Source organism: Xenia sp. Carnegie-2017, unplaced genomic scaffold, assembly GCF_021976095.1.
Source record: "Xenia sp. Carnegie-2017 unplaced genomic scaffold, XeniaSp_v1 HiC_scaffold_20, whole genome shotgun sequence".
Taxonomy (NCBI): domain Eukaryota; kingdom Metazoa; phylum Cnidaria; class Anthozoa; order Malacalcyonacea; family Xeniidae; genus Xenia; species Xenia sp. Carnegie-2017.
Genome location: NW_025813483.1, coordinates 11,336,176 through 11,353,205, shown reverse-complemented (window position 1 = coordinate 11,353,205; position 17,030 = coordinate 11,336,176). Strand labels below are relative to the sequence as shown.

The 17,030-nt window shown below is 34.8% G+C and overlaps 1 protein-coding gene across 1 annotated transcript; it reads right to left on the bottom strand.

The window, feature by feature from the left end:
• Positions 1 to 6,460: 6,460 nt before the first annotated feature.
• Positions 6,461 to 14,794, bottom strand: LOC124441685 (transient receptor potential cation channel subfamily A member 1-like). The gene is made up of 14 exons (XM_046992152.1): positions 14,650 to 14,794; positions 14,401 to 14,577; positions 13,418 to 13,654; positions 12,940 to 13,240; positions 12,797 to 12,819; positions 12,580 to 12,746; positions 12,403 to 12,492; positions 12,083 to 12,324; positions 11,762 to 11,967; positions 9,385 to 9,473; positions 8,577 to 8,825; positions 8,190 to 8,507; positions 7,538 to 7,826; positions 6,461 to 7,121 (listed from the first exon to the last, which is right to left on the bottom strand). The coding sequence occupies exons 1-14, from the start codon at positions 14,792 to 14,794 to the stop codon at positions 6,748 to 6,750; spliced, it is 2,907 nt and encodes a 968-aa protein (XP_046848108.1). The 3' UTR covers positions 6,461 to 6,747.
• Between the last annotated feature and the right edge of the window lie 2,236 nt (positions 14,795 to 17,030).

Below are 17,030 nucleotides of genomic sequence, written 5' to 3'. Positions count from 1 at the left end.
TAAGAGTTGCCTTTTACATACCTTCATAAGAACTGCCAACCCACGCAAAATAATTATCTTGCGACGTATACACCGTTTTCTTTTTGTTTGGGTTTCGTTACTTGCACCAATTACCTTGTACCGTTCACTAAAAATTTTTTGTTCAAAACTTCTTTAGGCATAACTCCTTTGAAAAAAATAAAGGTGTCTTTTTTATTGCATGTATAGACTTAATACTTGAATTGATGGTTTTAATCTTTTACCATTCACAATGGTATTTGCTATATTTAGAAGTATTTTTAAAAACAATTATCCTAAAAATTTTTTACTTTATATGGTCATATGTAGATGAACGTGAACGACATAGCGTAATTAATGTCCTACGCACCTGTGCAAACTTGTTTGAATTAGAATCGCTCACATTTTTTCAAAGTAAGATAAGTTCGCTACCTATAACAAAAGAAAAAAAGATACAGTTTGGTTCAGTGTTTGAAGTTTTAAACAAAATCAATGATTTATTACATTTACAAATACACAGCCCCATGCACAGTCAATAATTACCACATTCAATTTTTTTGGCAAGTTTTTTCCAAATCGCACGAGAAACTATGATGAAACTATTGATTATTAATAATATATATGAAAAAATTTCATAATTCTGTTGATTTTTAACTTCAGCGTATGCATTTCAGCAGGCAAGTTGTTAATACAAATTTACACTGGTATTTACTAAAAATTGCCCTGCTCTAAACCATTCAGAATTAAGAAATTTTTCATGTATAAATAATACACGTTAGTACTAATGTTTAGAAATAACGAATTGCTATAATTTCATATCTGTTATCCTCCTGATTTCGGCATCAGATCTTCTGAATTCATACGACTGTATCGCCTCTTCGATTCCCGGAAAAAACAGCGAAAATCTTTCACAGTTGGTTCATTCTTTTAGTTCTTCTGTAAAGTTTCCTGGCTCTCTTTACAATCCAGTTAAACAATCGCAACAGTTCATTCAATTATAACAGTGACGTAGCCAGCCTCTATCATTGGGTGAGAGCTCGTAGACGCATACCTGACTCATGTTGCTAACCGTTTACAATTAATTTCGAAGAGTACAATGCAGCGATAATTTACCGTGTGTGTGTATGTGTCACTATGTGACATAATATGACATATAAACAAGGTACGATACTTGTAATACTAATAATTTGCTTATCTCTCGATAAAGAAGAATATAGCAAGGTTTTCTGTTCAAGGAACAAGTTCTTTTTTCCAAAATGTTTCTTTATATAAATAAAAACGCTAAATATACAATGGTATGAAACTATAATGACATTATCACTTGTCACTTTTGTAACTTCATTATCCTTCATTCGACACCTCCCCCAAGCTACAATGAAAAATTATGAACAGAAGTTACTATCGCAAGGGGAAGTGCTAGCCAAACATTGCTATAGGCATAGCTGAGTGGTTTCGTGTTCAAGCTATACATTACAATTTATTTTGGATTTGCTAATCTTACTTCAAGACAGGTCTGGTGGTGGTGAATGTTAATTGGCGTGATATGATCGATAGATCAACAGTCAGACATTTTGTACATGCGCGTGCCTTTAACTTTTAACATTGTGTTGGCAAGGTTTATTTCAATAAACTATGGGCTGTTTTTCATCTCGTGTAATTTTTGTTCAAAAATACGAAACATTAATCTCTGCTAAAAACATTGCTTGAATATATACGAAATTCACATTTAATTCACAAGAGATTGTGTGTGGTAATCAGTTTCTTAGTAAATACTGAAAATAGACATGTTTTTTCTTTCAATAACCACCCTTAAAAGCAAGCCTTCCAAACACTCGAATTAAGCACATCAGAAAGAATACTTCTTTTGATTAGAGCTATGTGACTATGTCGATAATACTATATCAGGGCAGGTGTGTCAAAATTTGACGACTGACTTTTATCGTGGATGGTGGATTTGGCACGTATACCATGTGGATCATCATGGTTATTTCAAGGTTTATAGAGGACATTTGCGGGTAATGTGATTATAGTTATGATTGCATGCATAACTGTGTATTTTCATAAAGGACCATAAGTTTTTTTAAATGTATGCCATTGCATTCAATAAACGCAGTGTTTTGGGAGATGTACCCAAAGGCCAAGAAATTAAAAACGAAACGTGAATATTCCTGAAAGCTGAAATAAATAATGTTATGAGAAATTGGCTTCGCTTGGCCCCAAATGTGGACACTGTTTTTTCCAAAACAAAACGAAATGGGAGGGAAAACCGGTGGATCCGGGAAAAAACCCTCCAATAATAAAAAAGATCAAAAATTTAGAAAAATTTCCTTAAATTTTTGTAGTTTTAAGATGTTTCCTTTTTGTTGTTTGCAATGATCCCGATGATCTATTTTAATATGCTGCAGCGTAGTCAGATCATGCGTATAAAAAATTTAAATTTACAGAGCGACAAAAAAGCGGACTGACTACCCTATTGACACAGCAAATATTTTGTGTTCAACAAAAGAAACGCAAACTTTCGTAGAGAACAAAAAATGAAAGAGTGCAAAATATTAACAAAGATTTTGATAAATAGACGAAAAATGAAAATTAAAAGCATTCCATAAAATTTTATGAAAAAATTATCCAGTACGTACGACATGATTATTCACTTGTCAATAACAATGAAAAAATGAAATGACCAAAATGACGTCATGACTTGCATAAAAATCATTTTTGATGTCTACTAGACTTCATTCAAAATTTCTATGTTGCTTTGTTAAGACCTTCATTAACAGCTGGCTTTCACTCACGTGTTTTGTCAGAAAATTTAACAATTGTGAAAATTTAGTTTTAAACGGTTGTACTTGAAAATGCGTTATACTGATGAACATTATATGCATAAAAAAAGTGTGATTCTTTCTACAAGGACGCTTGTTTCTTGGTGCTTCTGTCCGACTTAGTCGTTCATTAATTGTCCAGTTAGTAAGCCTACAGAAAAAGCCACTCTACAAAAAACACGTTGTAAATGTCAGCAAAAGAATGATCAAGAACAGAATTTAAATATATTGAAAAGAACAAAACTTTTATACCTGATTTCCAAGCGTTGTCCTGGTCCGTCTGATCCAGGCGACTTAGTCGGTCTCTTCCTATTTTTTTATCGCGCAGTTTTTGCGTGCATGTCGTAGAAATATATGGTAGCATTTCTATCTTCGAAATTCAATGACCCCTAGCTACTTGCAGCATTGCAATTTTCGTTATGAACGTTAAATGTAATTATCAAAAAGTAGTGAATGAAAGCCAGCTATATTCTTACAGCAAGTGACATCTTTCGTTGATAAACAAAAATTGACAAATTTTGTCATTAAAAACCGACTGTTTTTATTATATTTGGGTGTTTTTCATGATTAAGGCTCAAATTATAAAAATAGACCATCAGGATCCTTTTTAACTATCTCATGCAGATACTCATACAACACTTATCTACTCAACTTACAAACCACAAGATATGAATCGTGTTTTTCCACTCGCTTGTTTTCCATCTTCGTAGAACATATTTCTTTTTTTATTCCAGTGATTTCAATATTATGTTCATACGTACATATGCCACAAAGCGATGTCCATTCAATACCTTTATACCATTCCATAAACAAAGTACTCAACATCGTTAACCAACAAAGTAGCTAGTGAAATCATGAATCGCCATTTCGACAGATTACAATTTACAATGCACTATTATGGTAACTTCAAGCGAAGGAAAAGGGATCACTTCAATACCCCAGTTATATCATCACTTAAAGAATGCTTAGCGCAGAGTTGATCTTCTATGAGTATCAGCTGACCACCTTAGGTGGGCGCATATAACAATGGGGCCCATCATCATTATATGAACAAACAACTGACATAAACAGAGAATCCAAACTACAGATAAACATTCTTGGCCATGAATCACCATGACACATAAGCAACGAGAAACTAGTAAGAGTAATTGAAGTGAATGGCACAGGTGGTAAGGGCACTTTCACAACTCCATCCATGTGGGATCTACAATATAAGAAAATATGAAACACATGTACAAGATTTTATGATGAATATGACGTTAGTTTGCGATTTTAATTCTTAATCAGATATATTGAGAATGAGAAAATTGCAATATGTTTTATGTTTGACGATCCAAATGGTAGAACAGTCACCTACATTGCACGAAAAGCTTCAGTCAGTTGAGTTTGAACGATGCAACAAGAACTTTCGAACGATCTCAGGCTTAACATCGTGGTTAACGAAAATTGCAGTGAAAGCTTTCATATTTCGCGGCCTGCACTAAGACTAGTTGATTATTCCACGCAACTCATACTTCTTTATATCGTCAGTAAAATGACAGATTTACCTTTTCTTCTATAACGTTAAAGTGACTAATTTTCCGTTGAAGTGAAAACACACGAATTTTCTATATGTTAGCCAACATTTCTGTAATTGACGTCATGACTATAATTTTATTGTGATTGGCTCCTTAGGAGCTTATCGCTATTCACAAAGACAAATTCAGTGTACTTATATTTATTGCATATATTCAGTAATGACTAATGTGACATTAAAGAAACAAACTAAAAATCAGCAGCATCAATAAAATTTATTGCGATTTTCACAAGAACAATATAATCAAGAAGCAAATAGTTATTTAACGTCAGTGTAGTTACTTACATTGGTACTCACTTGACTTAGTTCCTCCTCTCCTCGTGGTATCTTAACAATCGGATTTTCTCACAGATATCGGAAAAATCCTCTTGCTGTTGATCGGATTATGCCAATATTATCGGCTATTACCAAGTAGTGTTGAAAACGCTAACCAACCTTTTCCTTTCTTCTTTTGTAGCGACTTCAGTTCTACGAGCGTATTTTCAAATGTATTTTTCTATGTTCTGAAAAAGTTTCTTCAAACTGAAAGATTCCAATTCTTGTTCAGTTGCATTCACAGATGTTGGCGGTCTTGCTTTTCTTATCAACACGTTCAAATTCATCGGCAAACAAATGAGACGTCTTCCGGTAACTTGTCGTCGATGACAGTTGAAGCCAACAACTTTATTTTGCTCTGCACAATCAAAAATCTTTATACTTGTCGCCTATGTGTATAGTCTTGTTCCATCTTTTATGAACAACATCTGCTTTCCATGACGCCTCGTGACTTGTATGAGGTAAAACTTGAAGTGAATCGTACCTTTATACATAGTGTTAAGCATATCATTATATGTATTTGTTCCACATGAATTGTTCGTACTTGAACAAATTATCGGATATCTATCAAATCTAAATTTTGAAAACAAAACTTATTGTTGCCAAACAAAAGAACTATCATCTCCCTTCATTAATAAACGTAAAATGCAAATGACAATTGACCATTTTTCTGTGATATTACGCAAATCATTAAACCATTAAATAACGCAAATATGAGTTTGGCCATTAAGATGTTGGTGACGTCAAGTTTTGAAACTTTTTATAAACGTCGAGACGTGTTGGAAACGATTGTTTATCACTATGAACTTGAAGATTGTTATTTAATTATAGAAATGGTGAAATAGTTCGAACTTTTGCAGCTGCACAAATATAGACTATATAGTTACAATTCGTTCTGCTCGTTCGGTGAGCAACGAGCTCACATAAATTCTTCGATCAAATTTTATATCATTCTTGTGGGTGTTAGCAGGCGATCAGTCACGATGGTCAATTCTGACACAGCTTACCATGGATTTCTAAATGCAAATTATTTTTTATTGAAATTCATGGTAAGACAACCTAAAATAAATGTAGATTAACGTAGAAGACAAGCATTTTTTGAATAGCAAGAACTAAAGAAGAAAATCGCATATAATAGACTAAATACATACAGGCGTTTCATATTCCTGACAAGAAATATCCGCAGCTTTTGTATAAAATGAAGACAAAAATATGTACAAGGTCCGAATTTTTCCATGCCAACTCCACTCGATGTTCCGGTGCGAATCCTGCCTGTTTCCTCGAAACATTCAACGCCTGACCAAAAGTCCACTACTATCAACGTGAAAGACAGAAAACAAGTGACGCTGGTAAACAATAGAAACGTGAAGAAAAGATGTGAATGAAAAAAACGTGAAAAAGAGATGTGAAGGAGAAACGTGAAGAAGAGAAGTGAAGGAGCGATGTACAACTTAGAAGATAACACGATATGTACTTTTTATATTTTCTTAATTTTGCGAAAAATTTTGGCAAATGCTATTTGTGCCCGCACTCGATTGCACCGAAGCCGGCGTACTTCGCTTGACGTAAATCATCACGATATTAAATTGCTTTGGAATTTCTATTTAATCTCTTTGTTTTAAGCATTTTAATAAAGAGCGCTTCATCCAATTCAAAAATACCAGGGCGGATCTTGAACATACAGACAAGAACCTCGAAAATAACGCGGACAATGAGAGCGCCTTTCACTCGACCTAAATCGTCTCGATAGTAATTGGTTTTGGAACCTTTATTTAATATTTTTTATGCATTTAAAAAATGAAAGCTGCAGTTGCTACGCTGCGCTAAACCCAAAGATCATGCCATGGGCGTTAGTAAGGTTTGTATTCTAGAAATATAACACATTAAAACTATTTTCTTCCTGTCAAAATGACACATCTTGTTAAAATCATGCGCTACCACTTTGGGGAAATCTCTAACCATATTGACTACAGTTTCCATAGTAGCATATTGTGGTTAACTCGGTGGAATGAGTTCCTAAGGATTTGCTGTTTCAGCATTTCAGACAACACTGGAATCAGTACGAAGAATCATTGACAGTTTATCATTATTATTAAATAGACTACTGTCTTCAGCCTCATTTTCATTCACAGAAATTGTCACATCATCATGAGCGACTACCCCATCTTTATCTTCGTATGTATCCATTTGACTATGCTGTCTCTTTAATTCATTTAATTCGGGATCGTTCTCTCTTGCTTCTCTCTCTTCGTCAAAATCTCCTTCAGAATACTTCAAATCATCACCGAAGCCATAGTAACTTGAACTCGGTACACTGAATTTCTCATGATCGTTTTGTACTCTTCCCCAAGCCTTTAGCTTAGACTCAGCTCTTGTCTCCTCTGGATTAAAGGTTTCTATTCTCTCACTGTAACCTATTTAAGAAAATACAAAAGTACGTAAGGGCAACAGCTTCTCCACTACTTACAATGTGTGTCAATGTAGGTAGTGATGTAAAAACAACAAAGAACAAGAACAGTCTTTAAATTACATAAAATATAAACTAAGGAACGTAGGTCAAAGAAGGTAGTGATGTATGAACAAAAGAGAACGAGAACTGTCTTTACATTAACTAAAATATAAACTAAAATAAAGTTTGTCAGTGTAGGTAGTGATGAATGAACAACAGAGTCAGAGATCAGTCTTTACACAACCTAAAATAAAAACTAAGATAACGTGTGTCAGTGTAGGTAGTGATGAATGAACAACTGAGAACGAGAACAGTCTTTACATGGCTTTGAAGTGTGTTTGTAGGAAATTTAGTAAAATTTTTACAAACAAGAAATGTTACCTCGAAATAGAGCCATAGCGTTTTGTTTATCTTGACCCATTGTAAACTCGTTTTGAATCTCCAACATTTTATTTTGCAGTTCTTTCACCATTTCAATCAACGTTGACATGTCCCGGCTCTCATCGACTACATTGGTAGAAAAATCAGGACCGTAAAATATAAAATCCCAAACGGGGCGGGTAAAGTTGTATGTCTTGTTGGGTCTCTCCTGTAAACAAGGTATGAGTGTTTTTTTATTTCGCCATGGAAATGAAGACCTCTTCCGTTCTATGTCAATTATCATTTTTGCCTAAATCGATTAAAAGAAAAATGTTATAAATATCATAACGATTGCTTTCATTCACCTCATTCATTCATCACCACATACATCGTTATCTTAGTTTAAGTAGTGTAAAAATTGTCCCCGTTATCTGTTTTCATTCATCACTACCTACAATGACACACGTTATCATAGTTTATATTCTAGATAGTGCAAAGACTATTCTCGTTCTCCATTGCTCATTCATCACTACCTACACCAACACACGTTATCTTAGTTTATATTTTAGATACTGTAAAAACTGTTCTTGTTGTTTGACGTTCATTCATCACTAACTTCATTGACATACGTTATCTTTAGGATCTAATTTAAAAGGTTCATGAATATCCTTACCGTTTGAATGTGTTTCTGCAGCTTAGCGTGTTGCATAATGCTACTGGTATCATCAATGGCAAGGGCAAGCAGAAGGTTCATAATAATGATAGGCATAATGACAAGAAAACCAACAAGGAGGACCAACTGTAGTAGATAAAATGTGTTGTAATCAGAGTGGTCACCGAGAAATGTCTGTTTAAAATCAAACTCTCCCATCGTCATCGTTGCTCCAGTTAAGATAGACACGCTAAACTTCTCAAATCCCTGTCTATCATTCATTATTACTGTAAAAGCGGCAGCAAAAGCGACCAAGAAAAATATTAAAAGACCCATGACCTAATTAAGAGTTGTTGATATCATTAAACATTAGTGTAGAGGGAGAAGTCATAACTTCAGCAGACGAACCTTGATTAGTGTGAAGGAAATTTTTCTCATCATGAGAATAATTATACCGTAGGAGGCAAACCTTCTTAGATACATAATAAGATTTATCCAAGCACAGAATAACGCTACAGAACAGGCCATCCATTGAAAACTTGTCTTTACAGACATACTGTCGTTACTTGGTACAGCAAAGATGAATGTTGATACGTAGAGAACACATTCCAAATAGTTGACTTTGTCCATAAAATAATTGAATTTGTAAACGAATAACTACATAATTAAATAGAGCATGTCAATATAAAGAGATCAAATTAAGCGTAGACATATTTTGTACATTTCTTTTTAACGATTTCGCCATTCTTATATAGGGGAGAGGACAAAAAAATCAACCCTATACACAAAATTAATGTTATAGGTTCGTAGCTCGTCATTTCTTAGAGAAATGTTATAGAAATGAAGGATTGCTGTTGAAGAAAATATGAAACAAAATAGCAATGCTGCCCATTAAAACTGTAACGTTCATCACTAAATTAAAATAAAACTAAAAAGATAAATAAACTTTAACAAATAGCAGCCATATTGTTGACGTCATGCTATTGTTGTTCTGCAACTGCAATCGCACTTTCACTGAGAAAGCCGATGTTCCAAGGCAAAATACATACGTTTTCATTCTACGTATCATTCTGCTGTCATGAATAAGTCTCATTTGTTGTTGGCAGTCCCTAATATTTTATAACAGCTTTGCAATGAGCACAAACATAAAGTGGCATTTATAATTTACATGGTTTACACGAGGGAACTTTAACGACCACAAACTGAAAATGCTAACCTGACAGATTTCTTTCAATGTTTGAACGCCAGCAGATATGAGACATATAATCATCGCAACCTTAACATTTATCGACGCATTTGGTAATTCTAAACACAAATAGTTTCAATAATGAAAACATAAAACTAAACAAATTCAAGAAAGTCGTCAAATAATTAATCTCCTCGAAAATGTTTTTCGGGAACCACTGAGTATTTTAATTAAAATACATAACAACGGTAACTCCAAATATCGTAAGCATTTTGATTCAACATTTCTACTCTATTTAGTCATCATCAGGAATGATTATATTAAATGCGTGCTTAGCATATATAATAAAATTTATGTAATTTGACCAAGTTAACAGAAGACAGATAGGTGTGACCAATCCTTGCCCTGTCTATGATGTGACAGTTGTTCAGCTGGAAGAGAGTTAGGTGAAATTGTTCTGTATTTGGTTCGTCCATGTTAAGTTGTAAGAAATCAGTGAGATGGATAAATTGTTCGCAGCTGTTGATGTGTTTATAGATTTTTGATTTGTTGTCTGTAGTAGCATGTTCGTGTAGTCTTGTGTCGAGGAAAGAGAGAACTCTCTGTTTTCTGCCAACTATATCAAATCACATAGAGTCTACGTACAATGCATACACATGTAACATAATCATTTCTGATGATGACTAAATAAAGTTGAAACGTTGAATCAGAATGTTTACGTTACTTAGAGTTACCGTTGTTATGTATTTTGATTAATCTTTACATTACCATCTTTGCCAACAGACGCCTTATATGAAGGAATTCCAAACGCGTAAACGTTAAGAGAAACCAAAAACAAGAAATAAAACATAAAACTTGTTGTGTACACTTTCCATCCAAATTCCATCCATTTTGCTTTAAGGTATTTACAGCAGACAGGATGACATAGGCATTGGTAACTGCTATTTCGCAACATCGCTTTGATGGCGGTCAATGGCTTGAGTTTTTTATCTCTCTTGTTTGTAACTGCGAAAAAAGGATAACTATAAGGAAAGCCTTGTAGAAAAGGAGACAGAGTATGTACACGATAAAAACAGTAAAATGAAAACATGGTTCTAAAAACGTAGTCAGTGGCTATGTCTATACAAAATGTCTTGTTCAAATATGATAAGATATAAATAACCTAATCACGTGACTGTTTCTTTTATCCGACCTTGGCGACTTTTTGCAGACAATACAATACTTCATTAATACATGGAACCAATGATTCGTAGACTTATGGTGGTGGTGATGGTGGTGTTGTGGTGGTGGTGGTTGTTGTGGTGGTGGTGGTGGTTGTGGTGGTTGTGGTGGTTGTTGTTGTGATGGTGGTTTTATGGTGGTGGTGATGGTGGTTGTTGTGGTTGTAGTGATGATGATGATGGTGGTGGTGGTGGTGGTGGTTTCTGTGGTAGTGGTGATGGTGGTTGTGTTAATGGTGGTGGTGGTGGATATTGTGGTGGTGATGATGGTGATTATAATTGTTTGTTTATACTTTTTAATTGTATAAATGAAGAAAATACAAAGCAATAACATTTTCTTTGTGTAGAAAATATTGCACCCTGCCCCAACCACTTGGCGGAGCCATTGAGCGTAGTAGCTACTATGAGAGTTGTAGCATTCTCAATTTTTTAACGTTTTTTGAGAACTTTCTTTGGATTATGTTAAGATTCACAAGCAGATCTTTATTTTCTATATAAGATAGCACCACACCTGTATTTTGTAAACACAAAAAGTCGTATGAAACCAAATGGTCAATACTTTCTGGGTGTCCAGTGGTTTTCATGCTGTTAGAAAGAGCTCGATACGCCACTTCGGACATATTCTTAGAAATCAACTTTGCCATCGTTCCTTCTGAACCATTTTTTGTCGTCAAAATAATCTGAAAACGTAAACGACAGTTTGTCAAAACACAACAACACCAGTACACCGAAGATGCACAAGAATAAGAAACATGTTGAACATTTACTGTCAAACTTACTGTCAAACCGAATGCTATGCCTTCCACCAAATTGCTATACTGACAATAAAATCAAATACACTTAAAATAGGCGACAAATTTCTTTATAGCAAACAGGTTTCGGCATACTTTATGCCATCTTCAGTGAGAAGTGAATAAATATAGGAAGTTTACATGATAATATGTGATAGTGATAAAGTGGAAATATCAATAGTTATGAATAATTATTTACAGTTGAATAAGGTGTTATAAAATGCTATAATGAAATTTGTTGTCTACTTTAAATGTCTTATAACCATTGTGCTCAAACGAAATTATAAAAATCAAATACATTATAATGAAACATACCTCTTTCCATCTATCATGACACATCATCACCATAGCTTTTTTATTGTCATTTATGATGGCCCAATCCAAGCAGTTAAAAACTCATAATCTTTGTAATTTTCGCCATGCTATCTAGCAAATACTTCACAACATCTGCTTTGCCTTTCACAGCTGCTGTAAGCAATGCTGTTCGTTTGTATTTATTTTCCCAATCGATCATGGAAGGTTTGAACATCACCAACAATTCAACAATATTAAGATGTCCTTTGAACGCCGCAATGTGAAGTGGACTAAACATATTTCCATCCCTTAAGTACACAATAAATATTTTACTCAAATCTATCTTCCCTATCAATTAAGTTAAGACATTTTACAGTTATCTTTTTCTCTGTAAACTTCGTCGAAGGCAAGATAGAAAATTACCTCAGTATAATTGCTCCGTTATTCAGAAGACATTTGACGACCTCTGGGCTACTGAAGTTTGCTGCTGTATGGAGCGGTGTTTTCCCGGTAGCATCAACCTTGTTGATCAAAGCTGGTTCATTGGCTAGGATTAATTCAACCACATCAGAGTTCTGTGAACTAACAGCGCAATGTAATGGCGAACGAGAAGTGTTCGTGAAGACATTCAGATCAGCGTTATATTCTAACAAAATACGGACACTCTGAAATAAAGAAATGAGCCTCCTGTAATGTACTTGTGTATGTCTTGACTTAATCTCAAAGCAAAGCAACCCATTCACCTCAAGAAATCCTTTTAAGGCGGCATTATGAATGGGAGTATAACCGTCTATTTCTTTCTCGTTAATAAGCAACGGCACGAGATCTTTTTTCTACAACGTGTTTGATTATGATTAAAATTTAAAGCTTCGCTTTTCATCTCCAAACAAAACGATAGCAACCAAGTGAAAATAGTATACCTTAAGCAAAATTCTCAATGTTTCAGGATATGCAATTGCATAGTGAAGAACCGTTCTATTGCTGTCATCACGAATGGTAAAATCAGCTTTCAATTTAAGCAGTTCTTCAACGACACGAACATGACCGCGTTCAGCGGCAAGGACCAACGCAGACTGGGAGTTTTCGTCTTTTCATTGACAAAAATCTTGGATTTTGATCCAATGTAAGAGACAATACCACTGTGATTATTGATTGCGGCTCTAGAATGAAATAAATTGTCAAAGTGATAACGTCAGGCTTAAGTCCAAAAGTCCTGAATGATTAAATGTACAGATGATACGAATGAAACGTAATTTCATCATTTATTAAAAAAAACCTACTTATGAATCGGAGTGAATCCTTGTTTATCCTTTCTGTTCAACTGAAGTAAGTCCAAATGTCTCATGACATCCATAAATCGAAATAAACTCTTCTCCATGCCCTTTTTGCAAGCCGCATGAATCAAATAACCATCTCCATGTCTGATTTCTTCGCACAAATCTTCACGAATCACATTTTCATCTTGCAGACAAACTTGTACAGTACGTTCATCCCCACTGTCCACAGCAACATGAAGTATATTGCGGTAATACTTTCCACCATACCTCTCGCTGAACAATAACTCTTGCACTCTTCTTTTTTCTGAAATAGAGATGTTTTATAAATACATAGGCAGCAGGAAGGGGGCGACTGTACCTTTCGTTTAAACAAATAACATTTTCACTTTTCAGGAGGACAAACAAAAAATCCTTAATCCTTCTGCCGACGACGAAAGTCATTAAACAAAATACACATATCATGTTGCAAAAATCGTTTTACCGTGTTTCAGGAAAAGTTCAAGCATATTAGCATGTCCTTTATTAGCAGCGATGTACAATGGACATTTGTCTGTGATATCAACCTCTGTTATCTTTCCACCGTGTTCTAGCAACACCTTGGCGATCTCAACATGGTTGAACGTTGCGGCAAAATGAAGTGGCGATCGTCTACTCACGCCTTCAACATGGTTTACAAGATCAACAATGAAGTCGTGTTGCAACAAGTTACGAAGAAAATCTACATCACAAAGAGATAAGGCAATAATGAAAATCTCAGGCACTCATGTTGGCCTAGCACTGAATCAAAATTACTCCCACCCCTCTCTATCTTGGGCCCTTTTGGCGTGTTTTAGTAATTAGTATTTCAAATATTATATTGCGGATAATACATTGCTCGGTTGAAGAAAGAATGCTTATTTCATAGCACGTCTCTTACGCTGTTAGTAAATTGCTTTCAAATGCATAAAATAGCATTTACAAAGATGCAGTTTTTAAAATATTACTTGGGAAGGGTATTTCAGGTCCCTCTGCCACATGGCTCACGCTTTACGGAGTGTCTTGTGGTTGGTGCCTTCCCTGTGTAAAATCCTTAAAATATCCCTTGGCAAAGAGTATAACTATGAAATACCTTGGCCTACAACAAAATTCACCACAGATAACTTGCTACGTAGAGACAAACAACTATATGAATACGTGAATGACAACTGCATGGCAATGGGTAAACTTAGTTCGTGGTTAGTTAGAGTTGGGATTGGAGTTAGCACAAGGCTAGTGTAAGAATACCAAGAGGGATTCTATACATAATTGCTCATAGTTGACCTACATTTTAAAGCAAAGTAATCCATTACAGCAGTGACAACAAGCTTGATAGTATGTTAATATCAATCAAATTTCACAAAAACCATTTCAAGAAAATTTTGCTTTTAACAACTTATCAAACAGAAAAGCCTAAGTCCGAATACGCAGCATGGCTTCCAGCCTTACCTACGTCACCCATTCTCGTGGCTACATGAAGTACACTCTCTCCGTTCTTAGCTATCACACACTTGGTGTCTTTTACGTGATTTAACAAGGAAGTAAGAGAATTAAGACTACGCGACTCCAAAGCGTAAAATATACATGGTTGTCCTCTTTCATCAGTTTTCGAGAGTAATCTTTGAACTACAAAAGAACATTTAAATATCGAGCTGGTTGAAGGAAAAGAGATTAATATTTCATCAACGAAATACTAACTTTCACGGTCACTTCTTTTCTCTCTCAAAATATTATTGATCATTCTTTGGTCGTCATAAATTGCCGCCAGTTTCATTTGATCAGCTAAACTATTTTCCACCTTACTCCCGTTTTCGTCAACGTCACTCACAATTACAAATGTCATTTTCCCGTCTGTATGAGAATTTTTAAAAATTTTTTTTTGACAAATGCATTTGTCATAGAAAATTTGAGAACATGAGTGATTTTGTTCGTCTGTAAGGTCTATAAAGATAATAAGACAAATCAACCAAATGTGATACGTTGATACGTACAGACGATCAAAGAAAATTTGCCACATACAAATTTGTCGCAAAGATTTTATTGCCCGTACACACGTGCATGCGAGTATTTGTCACAGAAAATTTGTTCGTATGTAAGGAGCTTTAAATTATATCATAGGTACACACATACTCAACAGGGTAGATAAAGTCTTACACACCTGGATTAAAAGAAATCGTCCAGATCAGTTTTACACCACGAGATGTTTGCAAACTATAAGAAATAAAAGATGCAGTTTGGTCGAGTTTTATGTTGATCGCATCAATAAAAACAACCTTTATAAACACTCAGCCACGTACGTAGTACAGTCAATAATTTTAGGTAATCAACAATAGAGCTAATTTTTCCAATACTTTCTGCACAAGTAAAATAAATTCGTCAACTTCTGAAAGAAAGTTTTAACGAACATAGACGCTGTTTGATTCAAAACAAACTAGCGACAGCAATATTTATACGAAAATAAGAGGCAGTATAAATAGACTGCAGAGGTGTAAATAAGTAAAAACGTCCTTTTACATACCTTCCATGAGAACTGCAAGCCCACGTAAAATAATTATCTTGTGACGTATAAACCGTTTTCTCCTTGTTCGGGTTTCATTACTTGCACCAATTACCTTGTACCGTTCACTAAAATTTCTTTATGCATAACTCCTTTGAAAAAAATAAAGATGTCTTTTTCATAGCATGTATAGTCTTAATACTTGAATTGACGGTTTTGTAGAGTTCACGAGCAAACGCAAAGAGATGTAAGTACCCTATCAACTTTCGTGGGAATGGAGTAGACCGCAGTGGACGGGATATTGTAAATGTGTAACAAGGAGAGAGAAAATCGGCATTAAGATTTCGGGCTTTACACGAAAAGCTGTTCATAAGAACATAATTGCAGTTGTTACAATAAATTTGCAATAGCATCGTAACGAAAATTTGTTAAATATGGTCAGGTTAATAGGGAAAAAATAAACACCAATGTATGATACAGACTTTTATATGTAAGAAAATAAGAGGCAGTATAAATAGACTGAAGACATGTAAATAGGTAAAAACTTCCTTTTACATACCTTTCATAACAACTGCAAGCCCACGTAAAATAATTATCTTGTGACGTATACACCGTTTTCTCCTTGTTTGGGTTTCATTACTTGAACCATTTACCTTGACCGTTCATTAAAATTTCTTTATGCATAACTCCTTTGAAAAAAATAAAGGTGTCTTTTTTATAGCATGTATAGTCTTAATACTTGAATTGACGGTTTTGTGGAGTTCACGGGCAAACGCAAAGAGATGTAAGTACCCTATCACCTTTCGTGGGAATTGAGTATTCCGTAGTGGACGAGATCTTATAAATGTGTAACAAAGAGAGAAAAAATCGGCATTAAGATTTCGGGCTTTACACGAAAAGGTGTTCTTAAGAACATAATCACAGTTGTTACAATAAATTTGCAATAGGATAGTAAAGTAAATTTGTTAAATGTGGCCAGGTTAATAGGGAAAAAATAAACACCAATGTATGATACAGATTTTTATATGTAAGAAAATAAGAAGCAGTATAAATGGACTGCAGACATGTAAATAAGTAAAAAGTTCCTTTTACTTAGCTTAACTTCCTTTTATTTAGTCTTATTACTTGAAGTGACGGTTTTGTGGAGTTCACGAGCAAACGCAAGGAGATATAAGTAGCCTATCAACTTTCGTGGGAATGGAGTATTCCGCAGTTGTCGGGATCTTGTAGATGTGTAACAAGTAGAGAGAAAATCGGCATTAAGATTTCGAGCTTTACACGAAAAGCTGTTCATAAGAACATAATTGCAGCTTTTATATTAAACAAAGACGAGGTTCGTTTGTCGGCAGATTATCAATCTCAGGTGTACTGGTTGAACTTTGACAGGCTTGAATCCACATTATCAATCCACGACAAAACCATGAAATTGAGAACCCCCCCCAAAAAAATGGCATTGACGTTATTTTATTGACATACGAAGCAGGACTATTTCACCTACCTTATTTCCAAAGCACTTGTCTTCAGGCATTTTTTGCCGTCTTGTATGCCTTTTTTGTCGACTTTTAAAAGCATTCGCCGATGC